General features: G+C 39.7%; 1 protein-coding gene across 2 annotated transcripts in view; it reads right to left on the reverse strand.

Moving 5' to 3' along the window:
* LOC146718300 (transcription initiation factor TFIID subunit 4) overlaps positions 1 to 12,064 on the reverse strand; it is a 110,110-nt gene that overhangs the window by 19,457 nt on the left and 78,589 nt on the right. For both annotated transcript variants that reach the window (XM_085446220.1, XM_085446145.1), the window contains one exon: positions 10,007 to 10,129. In XM_085446220.1, the coding sequence (XP_085302346.1) occupies positions 10,007 to 10,129 (123 nt within the window). The remainder of the gene's footprint in view (positions 1 to 10,006; positions 10,130 to 12,064) is intronic.

Here is a 12,064-nt window from a genome sequence, read left to right on the forward strand (position 1 = left end):
GAAGCAAAATTGTGTCACGTGAATTCCGTCACAGTCCAAACAAGGTGGAAAGGTGGTCTGTTTAGTGAAAAAATAAGCAGGAGTAAAGGAATATAAAAAAAGCGGATTTCAGCAGGAGTTCTGCTTCTCAGTGAACAGAACAGGATCTCAACAAGGCCATTATCTGGCTCCTAATTTGAGCTCTGGCACAGCACTGAAGGGCTGCCTTTGTCTAGGATTAATGCGGAAAGCTCAGGATGCGATGTCAGAGGGAAATAATCAGCGTGGGCCCTTCATAACGTTGGCTGCTTGTGCTCCTGGCCAGGGCCCCCGGCTCATTTTTGTGGAGATGAAATCTATGACAAGCCCCTCAGTGAAGCTAAGAGCAGGCAACAGTCCAGTAACACCCACAGGCCTCCAGGCATCCTGTGACCCCCTTAGAAAAGTCACATTCACTTTGCTCTGGAGAAGGGAAAGAGAACGCCGCAGGCGATTCCAGCCCATGTGAAATGAAGAAATGTGAGGAGGTGAAAACGAAGTGAAAATAAGTTAAGATTCTTCCTCCGCCCCCTCTGCAATCACTCCAGAGGAGGGGCACACTGTGGCTTCACTTTATTATGCCGTATAATTAAACATATACAGGACATTAAAAAAGGGAGAAAAACATAAAAAAGCCAACAACTCTGCCATAATGTATATTCATGTTTATGTTGTGTAACTGCATTTAGGGAAACAGTTTGAAAATTCGGGGTTGGTTTTTTTTTTTCTAATGCAGCATGAGGTCGGGGGCTAATACCCATCAGGGTAAAACATTCTGAAAGAGGTTGGCACTGTACTCAAGGACCAGAAATAATGCTTTTATTTTGTTATTTATGCTTTTTTACCATTTGCATTACCATGCTCCTCTGCAGCATATTGCTGCTAAGCGAAGGATGTGAAGATGCAACTCGATAAGCAGGTTATTAAAATGACCAATTGACATTCAAAATTCAGGCTTATTTTAGATTCATCATATTTACAGATGAATATGTGGAATTTAAATATTTCCCAGCTGCGTAAAGGAAAAATATGATTTGGTACAGCAACTAGGCATGACTTCATGTATAACCCTGTGCTACAGAAATGTGATACTAAGGTTGTTGCTTTTGGAACCTGTAACGGAAGAGTTTTCTTTGTAATACCAGAGTTCAGGTTAATTAAAACCATAACAGGCAAGTCACATAGAAGTGTGTCGCTGTGCTGTCTGTACAGTGCAGATATTTCCTTACATCCATCATTTCATCCTTCCTAACTTTGAGTGAAACAGGTTGAGTCTTCAGATGTATCTCTAAACTTAAATCATTCTTACCAGTAGAAGAACACAACTGAGCTCAAAGATAAAGACAGGCATAAATAAGACCAACAAAACTAGTCTGCAAGACAAACCTGCTTCCTGGTATTTCAAGAAAAGTACTGACTCATCACTCTAAAGATTAAGATTTTATCCTCTTTATTTACTCACTCCTTGGACATTTCTTTGTAGGCAATCATCGCTGATCATTTGATGCACGCCACAGGCCCGACTGTTTTTGAAACGCTCCGTTTCATTCATCTGGTAATGAAAATTTGGCCCTCTGCTAAACTGTTCCTCTGCTAAAAAAATGAACTACCTGGCTCAAAATGTTCATAATATGTATTAATATGAAATAAAATGAATAACTTTAGTGCAAAATGACAATAACCCTTTTGGCACCCATATAAACCTCATGTGAATGTCGCACGGTCAATGTGGCTTGTCATTGCTACTCTCGACGCCTGTTGTGTCAGTAGTTCTAAAACCATGCCTGCTTCCAGTGTTGGGAAGGTTACTTTTAAAATGTATTCCACTACAGATTACAGAATACATGCCCCAAAATGTATTTTGTAACGCACTCTGTTACGTTACTCAATGAGACTAACGTATTCTGAATATTTTGGATTACGTAATATTTTATCATGCTTTTACAACTACATGAATGTACTATTGCTGTGTTTTTTTACTATTACAGAAGGCTACTCACCATACCAAAACCAACTAGATTTTTAAATCTTAATATAAATGAGTAACAGTAGGATGGACATTAGGTAAAGCTGCACTTTTTGCAGCGATCTCGTACAGAAAACTATTCCGCGTGTATATAAAATATGTCCACGTCTCCGAACTGTAGTAAAGGGACCTCTGGCTAATATGTCGGGTTCGTGTTGGGCTCGTAGCCGAAAACTAGCTTTACTTTGTTGTCTGGGTCAACTTTGCTAGCGAGAGACAGAGAGAGGCATTGAAAGGCTGCTCCAACGGAACTTATTGTTTAGGAGAAAAACACGAACACAGTGTACAGTTGAGTCTTAACAGCTTACTTACAGCTGGGCTACGCTGCCCATGAGGCTACATTCTTTAGGGCTATGCCTGTAACACTCTGCCTATTGCCTTCATATTAAAGAATTTTTGAACAATAATTTTAAAAAATATTTTCATTATGCGGGCCGCAAGTAGAGGTGACATAGGCCGCGAGATTGAGACACGGGCATTAGAGCCTCTTAATGTGTGTTTTGTTTGGCTTTCCAGTAGGGCTGCACGATTAATCGTTAGAAAATCGCGATCTCGATTCATACTTATGTGCGATCTCATTTCCAAATGACAACGATTTAAAAAAAAAAAAAAAAAAAAAGACGACGACAACGACGATTATACCGCATTTTGATCAGGGACGTACTCTGCATGAAAACAAGCGCTCACTCTTCCTGCTCAACAAATGACAGAAGCTGTGCTGTGTGATGCTAAAATCAGCAGGGAAAAAACAACGGAGAGCACGTTGTAGAGCATTTTGCTCTACAAGGGCCTGATATCCACTTATGAGGACATTATACTGCTACTGTTCTATCAACATTTTAAACAAATATATTCATGTGGCTCTTATTTTTCTTAAAAACAAAAATAAGGTAAAAAAAAAAAAATCTGGTAATTCTTTGTTTTTATATTCATTGGGCCCCAATATGACCAAATATGAAAGAGAAATTAAAAATGCATGCCGTGGAAGAGTTCGGGTCTTATGAGGTTAATGAGAGAAAATAAAACAACTGAATTTTTAAAAATGCTCTTTGTGCTTATAACATATTAAAATTATAAAAACGATAATAAAAGTCTAAAAACAACTGACCAAGAATAGTCACAGGTATCACAGCTGGTTTATTTAACGTTTCCTTTGGTTTGTGAGGAGACGTTGACATGCAGAGTTTAAAACAGTCCTCATTTTGCAGTGGATGACTTTTCAGCTGGAGGAATAAATTCGTGGTACTGCTAACTTTTGCGGCAATCGTTTTACGGGATGTTTTGCAAGTTACCGCATCTTGTTCAACACCCTCCATGTGAAATCCAAATTCCCTCGCTTGTTTGAAACTTCCGCTGTCGCCATATTTTCCCTATCTGGTAGTATATAAAACGCATGCTCAGTGTAGTCTGCCAGGTAGACAATTTTCTGGTTGGATTAATGATGCATTTGAAGTGTGTGGGAGAAAAAAGAACTCACAGTAAATTACATGCAGACAGCTTAATATTGCCATGGCTATTTATACTGGATGGTTACAATAAAGCTATTTTAACAAGCATACATTGAAAAACTCGCAATACATCGAGTATATTCAATGCATCGTCCACCCCTAAACAGAAGGTTGGAAAAACATTGCTTTGATGAGTCTTGGTTTTTGCTGTTACATTTGGATGACATGATCAAAATTTGGCTTAACTAAGATGAAAGCATGGATCCATCCTGTCTTGTATCAACAGTTCAGTTTGGTGGTACAATGATGTTGTGGATATTTTCAATGAACACAACTGGGCCCCTTACCACCAACGGAACAACAGTTAAATGCCTGCCTGAATAATCACCACAGTATACCCACCTTTGATGGCTGCTTCCAGCAGGATAACGCATCAAAATTTAGATCATGTCAAACTTTTTTCAGCACAACTGTAGGGTCATAATTTGTATTAGCAGATATGACCATCGCAATGACCGCAAGCTCATTGCACTCAAATGGTCTTCACTGTAGCCAAATTTATTCCAAGAAAGCACTTAGTGGTAAAGTTGAACAAGAGAATTGAGAGTCACATCATGAAATATAATCAGTTTTTTTCTGGTTATTTTTTTGTTTCTTTCATAACCTGGCCTCATGTCTTGCATTTGGGTGTCCTCTATAGCAGTTGCATCCCATAACGTTGAGCAGAGGCTTAAAATTTGCAATAATTAATTTTTTTTTCCATTACCAAGTGCCAAGTTTATGACTACCAAAAAAAAAAAACTTGACCATTCTCTGAAATGTGAAAAGTATGATTTAACAACAAGATGGTAATTAGATTCAGGAGAATAGACGGCATTAAAAACTGAACACCTAAGATGTGTTCCAGCAATCTGACCAGCAGTCAGTATCAGAAACCACAACATTACCTGCAGTTATCCATTGTTATTCTTATTCACTGTATTGCAGATAAGATATTCAGTGACTCATTTTTACTATCGAGTACTTACCGCAGTTGGGGATGACACGACTATGTAAAATTACCACTGAATACTGCCTACACAAGAAATTTAAACAAAGAAGCAATATTTTGAGGGGAAAACAATGTCTTTGGGTAAAACTCTAATATGTTGAAATGTTTATTGTTATTCAATTCAATCTTTATTGGCAGACTTCATGTCCATAAAAACAAGACAAGACACAAGAAACACACACACAACTCCACCCCCCCCCCCCCACACACACACACACACAAGGTATAAACCATTAAATATATATAGCCTATGTATATAAATAAGTATATAAAGCATTTGTAAAAATATAAAACCATACTATACATAAAACACAATTACTTAAAATAAATCAATAAATACACAAACACTTTAACCAGTGCTTTCTGAGACTGGATGAGTAACGGGAACCACTCACTGTCAGATCTGTAAGTGCTAAAATTATACTGTTACTCAAACCATCCAGTCGTTCTCTAAAATTGAACATTAACTTTCTTAAAAGTGCTTTAAAAGTCCAGACACCCACAGCTACAAACATCTGGCTGGCACTACCACTTCTAGGTATCCTGCAAAGGATTCTCATCGCATCATTATATGCAACATGCAGCTTCTGCATGCTACATTGCTTGTAGGATGACCACAAGGGGGCAGTATATAGCGGTGTGCAATACGCTTTAAACAAAGCCACTTTAACTGGAAGTGAACAAAAGCTGAATTTGCGTGCAATAGTATTTGCCTGCACATAGAGCTTACATCGTTGTCTGTATATGTCATCATCATAATTCATTTGCTCAGTAATAAAGTGACCGAGGTATTTCACCTTTTTATGAACTTCAAGAGTTTTTTGTGCCAGTTTAAACAAAGGGAAATTTAGCTGTTTATCCTGCTTGGTTCTACATATCAAAACAGCACTTTTAGCAGCATTGTACTCAATGTCATATTGCACACCATATTCAGTACAGACATTAAGAAGATCCTGTAACCCAGCACTGCTTGGACTAAAAACAACCAGGTCATCTGCATACATAAGATGATTTATCAGTGCTTTACCTAATATACACCCAGTGTTACAGGCTCTCAGCTGTATGGACAAATCATCAACATATAAATTAAATAAAATTGGAGACAAAATCCCACCCTGTGTAACACCATTGCTGACACCAAAGGGGGCAGAAATACTGCTTCCCCATTTAACCTGCATGTTCTGATGAGCGTACCAGTAAGAGAGAATCCTCACGATGTACTGAGGAACTCCCCGTCTCTTCAGTTTATCAAAAAGTTTTCTGTGGTTCACTCGATCAAAAGCCTGTTGAAATCACCCAATTCTTTGAATCTTTGGGCTGAAGGAAGGACAATACTCGGTGTATATATGCTCAATCAACAATCATTTATTTCCATACAATTCAACAGTCAGAGCATTACAACGTCCGGACGGGAGAGATGCTACCAGAGGGTCAGGCACATGTCTCAAAATGGTGACGGGTTGCTCAGCTTTTTATAGTCTCTAGTGGCCCCCATCTAGTCGTAAAAGCCAAAACATCACATTCTTTCTCTGTTACAGCGCCTAAGTTATGACCTCGGCAGTTGTTTCTCTGCTTTCTGTAAGTTGGGGGTGTGGAATGTGGTCTATCTATCTCCCCTGTCTTTAGACACAGAGTCTCCTGCTTACAACCTTCTCTTCATGATTCAACAATTAAGCATGTCAAGAAAACAGTGTAACACATTCCCAGCAGATCAAGGATACAGAGTGATGCACATTTATCTAATGAACTAATATGTGAATATGTTCTGTTAACTCAAAAGTATAATGAGAACTAAACTACATACAGCTCACACACTCTATGTTAAAGGGTATAACATGATCTACAGCAGTTAACATAATTCAACTATTTTGATTACATATATAAGGTAACATATAATAACAGAATAATCTAACAAGCCTTAAAGGCATCAATGAAACACATGAGGACAGATGAATTTTTAGCCCTATACAAACTGACTATTTCCTTGAGTGCATATATGCACATGTCAGTGCCGTGCTTTGGTTTGAAGCCAAACTGATTATCCAGAGAAGAGATGAACACACTCATTCTGTCAAACAAGATTCTTTCTAACACCTTAGATAAAATACTGGCTAGTGCAATCGGCCTGTAATTATCCAAACAGCTCACTTTTGCAGCTTTGTCTTTCATAACTGGTACCAGTAAAATACACAGCATTGAGTCTGGTAATATGCCATGAATCATAAACCCAGTGAAACAGAGTGCTAAAAGAGGAGCTAGCCTTAAACTAGCATGTTTTAAATGTTCTGCAGTGATGTGATCCAAACCAGAGGATTTATTATCAGACAACCTATGAATGGCTTCATATACTTCATGTGTCCTTACACTTATTGTGTCATTACTCATGTCAAGATTGTCCTCATATGGATCACTTTTTATGCAGTTAAACAACGCACTGTAATGCTGTCTCCATAATGCTGCAATGTTATCTGCCCCAGAAACACCTTCAACAGTTGATGGTAGAGATGGTTTACAGTTATTAAGAGCTTTCACCTCTTTCCAAAAATCTGCCATATTATTACACAGCATTTTCCTGGCCAAAGAATCTGCTCTCAGCATTTGCTCATTTTTAGTTATAAAGCGAACAGCGTACTTATATCTGGCATTCGCACATTTTTTCTGTTCAAATTCTGGGCCTTGTTTAGGTCTTCCAGCCATGGCCCAACATTTATAAGCTATGCGAGCTTCATCGTGGTACATGGATACTAGGGCTGCCACAAACGATTATTTTGATAGTCGACTAGTCACCGATTATTTTTGCAATTAGTCGACTAATCAGATCATCATCCATTGGACATAAAACGTTCAGCTTATTGCACCAGCAGCATCTGCTCATATATAACTATCATTAGCTTACAGCTTTAAGTGTTTAAGGTATGTGCTAACTAAAAATAAAGACAAGATGATAGTTTATTAAATTTTAATGAAATTTGCAGATTGTTTCGGTGAAGTTTAATAAACTCCTTGCTATCTAAAATACAGTGGGGCAAAAAAGTATTTAGTCAGCCACCGATTGTGCAAGTTCCCCCACCTAAAATGATGACAGAGGTCAGTAATTTGCACCAGAGGTACACTTCAACTGTGAGAGACAGAATGTGAAAAAAAAATCCATGAATCCACATGGTAGGATTTGTAAAGAATTTATTCGTAAATCAGGGTGGAAAATAAGTATTTGGTCAATAACAAAAATACAACTCAATACTTTGTAACATAACCTTTGTTGGCAATAACAGAGGTCAAACGTTTACTATAGGTCTTTACCAGGTTTGCACACACAGTAGCTGGTATTTTGGCCCATTCCTCCATGCAGATCTTCTCGAGAGCAGTGATGTTTTGGGGCTGTCGCCGAGCAACACGGACTTTCAACTCCCGCCACAGATTTTCTATGGGGTTGAGGTCTGGAGACTGGCTAGGCCACTCCAGGACTTTCAAATGCTTCTTACGGAGCCACTCCTTTGTTGCCCGGGCGGTGTGTTTTGGATCATTGTCATGTTGGGAGACCCAGCCTCGTTTCATCTTCAAAGTTCTCACTGATGGAAGGAGGTTTTGGCTCAAAATCTCATGATACATGGCCCCATTCATTCTGTCCTTAACACGGATCAGTCGTCCTGTCCCCTTGGCAGAAAAACAGCCCCATAGCATGATGTTTCCACCCCCATGCTTCACAGTAGGTATGGTGTTCTTGGGATGCAACTCAGTATTCTTCTTCCTCCAAACACGACGAGTTGAGTTTATACCAAAAAGTTCTACTTTGGTTTCATCTGACCACATGACATTCTCCCAATCCTCTGCTGTATCATCCATGTGCTCTCTGGCAAACTTCAGACGGGCCTGGACATGCACTGGCTTCAGCAGCGGAACACGTCTGGCACTGCGGGATTTGATTCCCTGCCGTTGTAGTGTGTTACTGATGGTGACCTTTGTTACTTTGGTCCCAGCTCTCTGCAGGTCATTCACCAGGTCCCCCCGTGTGGTTCTGGGATCTTTGCTCACCGTTCTCATGATCATTTTGACCCCATGGGATGAGATCTTGCGTGGAGCCCCAGATCAAGGGAGATTATCAGTGGTCTTGTATGTCTTCCATTTTCTGATGATTGCTCCCACAGTTGATTTTTTCACACCAAGCTGCTTGCCTATTGTAGATTCACTCTTCCCAGTCTGGTGCAGGTCTACAATACTTTTCCTGGTGTCCTTCGAAAGCTCTTTGGTCTTGGCCATGGCGGAGTTTGGAGTCTGACTGTTTGAGGCTGTGGACAGGTGTCTTTTATACAGATGATGAGTTCAAAAAGGTGCCATTCATACAGGTAAAGAGTGGGGGACAGAAAAGCTTCTTACAGAAGACGTTACAGGTCTGTGAGAGCCAGAGGTTTTCCTTGTTTGAGGTGACCAAATACTTATTTTCCACCCTGATTTACAAATAAATTCTTTACAAATCCTACCATGTGAATTCATGGATTTTTTTTTCACATTCTGTCTCTCACAGTTGAAGTGTACCTCTGGTGCAAATTACTGACCTCTGTCATCATTTTAAGTGGGGGAACTTGCACAATCGGTGGCTGACTAAATACTTTTTTGCCCCACTGTATAACAAGACACCGGAGAATATTCTCGAGCATCTCACACTTCTGATGATCAGCTGTCAGCTTGACGTTTATTCAGCCATGTAAAAACTATAACTTTAATCTCAGCCAAACCGATTTACGCAGGAACAAATAAAATACTAAAATAAGCCAAACAATAACATTTTTAAGTTATCTAAGTGACTTATATATCATGTTTAACCTGAGCATCGAAAGACAGCGGTGTGTTTGAAAAGATCTGTCGGGAGTCCGGTGTTCTCACGGCTCTAGTGAGCCTAGCCCCCGGCTCGCTATCGAGCTAGTGGGTAACAGATGTCTCCGAAAACATCGGAGCGCTTTTGAAAATATGTGGTGTCTTGATAAACTGAGCAGATATTTGAGGTTTACACAGCTACATTCTCGCCTGAAAATATGATAAACGTTTATTTTGTGACTCAGAAAGAATAATAAGAGTAATATTAAAACTAACTAGCTGCCGCCATTGTTGGAAACTGAGCTGGGCCGCGCTATGAATTCTGGGACACCGCTTCTTCTTCTTCATGTAATAATTTAGTTATTTAAAATTTCATAGTTAAAAAAATATTTTTATCATAATGAATTGTGCTGTTTGTTTTATTTTTAGCTTATCAGTTCCTCATAAATAACAAGAAAGTGCACAGATTTCTGTCAAATAAGATAACAATGTCATTGCCTAGGCATGTCCACTAACTAGAAATAGTAGAACATGATTGATTAAATTAGATTAAATCCAAAATTCTCGACTGTTAATTTCCCAAAGATCGATAGCAAGTCAGCATTACAAACTGGTGATGATAAAAAAAAACATTGACAATATAGTTCTCACCTCTGTCCCTGATGGCGTGGCCCCCGGTGAATCCACTTTACGTTTTTTTCGGGGTCCAATGGCGGCTAGTGCTGTAAGGTTGGCATCCCGCTGCCTCATCTGGGCCAGTTCCTGTTGTTGCATCTAGTGAAAACATAAGAAACAATCAGACCTTACTATGAACATAAGATTCACATCTAGTATTTCCACATTTTCACATGTTGTTCAGTTCTTCTAAGTCTTATGCACATAATAAATTTGCATCATGGCAGTGCATCCAGACACATTAGCTTAATGCTCCTCCCAAATGTACTTACTGTTGTTGTACTTGTTGTTCTTTCATAATGCTGAGAGATCGTTTTTTTATACTTCTTATGATATTCAAGATTCCTTTTCTTGAATATCATAAGAAGTATAAAATAACAGATCTCTCATCAATATCACTGTATTGTTTTAAATGTCACTCTCAATGTTGACATATTCCTAATTTAACTGGGCTTCTTCATTGACAATAAATGTTGAACTCGATCTCGAACTCTGAAATTAAACTTTTTACTTGTGCATACTGATGGAGCAAAACTTCAAAATATCACCATCTCCCTGTGATGAACCCAAAACCAAATAAAGGGGCACCATAGCAGTTACATATAGCCAGCCAGTAATACTAACCCCCAAACTGCAATTTGCAATCAGAGGCTCAAAAAAACAACAACAACTGTCAGGCATATAAGATTAAGATCAAATGTAAGAATAAGAATTAAAGGGGACTGCAAAAAAAAAAAAAAAAAAACAAGATTTCTTGAACTGTATAAGTAGAATTTCCTGAGCAAAACAAAATGGTAGACTGTTCTCAGCCATTAACCGAGCTCCTCTCAAAGACTATGTGTGTGTAGTCACATGGTTCTGAGGATGTGTGGGGGTTGCGGGGAGGCACTGCCCAAGGTAATGTCATGCCTACCCTCAGGGTTGAGGGGGAATCCAGCATTGCTGGGAGCTGCCCTTTATATTGGGTGGAGGTGTGAGGGCCTGGGGCCACGGTACAGAGGGTGTCAGCACTACCTTCAACATTCAAACAAAGTATACAGACACACAACACAACACACACACACACACATGCCTATCAATCTTGGCCACAGCACAGGGAATGCCTACCCACCAGCTTGCCTGCGTGTCTGCCCGCTGGGGGAGTGAGGCCTGGGTTGAAGCGTACAGTGACAATCAATGTGCGCCTTGATGTCTTTCATGTTCTTTTATGTTATCTCTCAGCATGTGTTCGCTGGGCACTGGTGTTTGCGTGAGGCATGTATGTTGTCTGATCAGGGGAAAATTTCATGTTACTTTCAGATGGCGCTCTGTAAAAGGTTGCTTTGGTGTACAAAGTCTGATCTTAAATGTGCATGCAGTTGCTTCTGATTTTTTCCTAAAATCCCGCTGGCAAGGCATGCCCTTTAGGGTGTTGCCACTTCACATTTAGCACGGCGGAATGTTGAAAGATTCAAACACGCTGACAACACAAAGTAGGGGGAATAATAGCAGCAGTACCAACCAGCTCAATGAATAAACTACATTTATTTATTCCTTTTACATTGGATAGTGGTCAAAATAAAGATTTTGACTAATAGTAACAATTTGGACAAATGTTGAGTCAGGCTCTTAAAGTCATGCAAATGTATACAGGCATTAGAATAGAGTCACACACTAGGGATTGTGGCTGGATATGGCAAACAGAGTGGATATGATTTTTTGGAAAAGGCTGCAATAATATTATCACTGTTATCCTTATTAGGCTTTGCCACAAACAACAGACAAACCTCTTCAGGCCTGACCTTAAAGAATCCCACTGAAAAGTGAGCCGTGACAGAGCATAGAGAGTGAGAGAGCGAGAGACAGAAAGAGAGTGAGTGAGGTCCGCTATCTCACTGATGGCACCAGGATGCCGGCAACTCTGGCTGGCAGTTGGCACCAGGCATGGGCTCCCAGCGCCCACAGCAACTGCCTGCATTTTCAGATTTATGACTGTATGATGAATGTAGACTTCATTTTACCATCTGCAACCCTCCAGTCTGCGTTTCCCGTCAG

Source organism: Copadichromis virginalis, linkage group LG1 (assembly GCF_057382275.1).
Source record: "Copadichromis virginalis isolate Kocher_CV1m ecotype Utaka linkage group LG1, C_Virginalis_male_GT1.1, whole genome shotgun sequence".
Lineage (NCBI taxonomy): Eukaryota > Metazoa > Chordata > Actinopteri > Cichliformes > Cichlidae > Copadichromis > Copadichromis virginalis.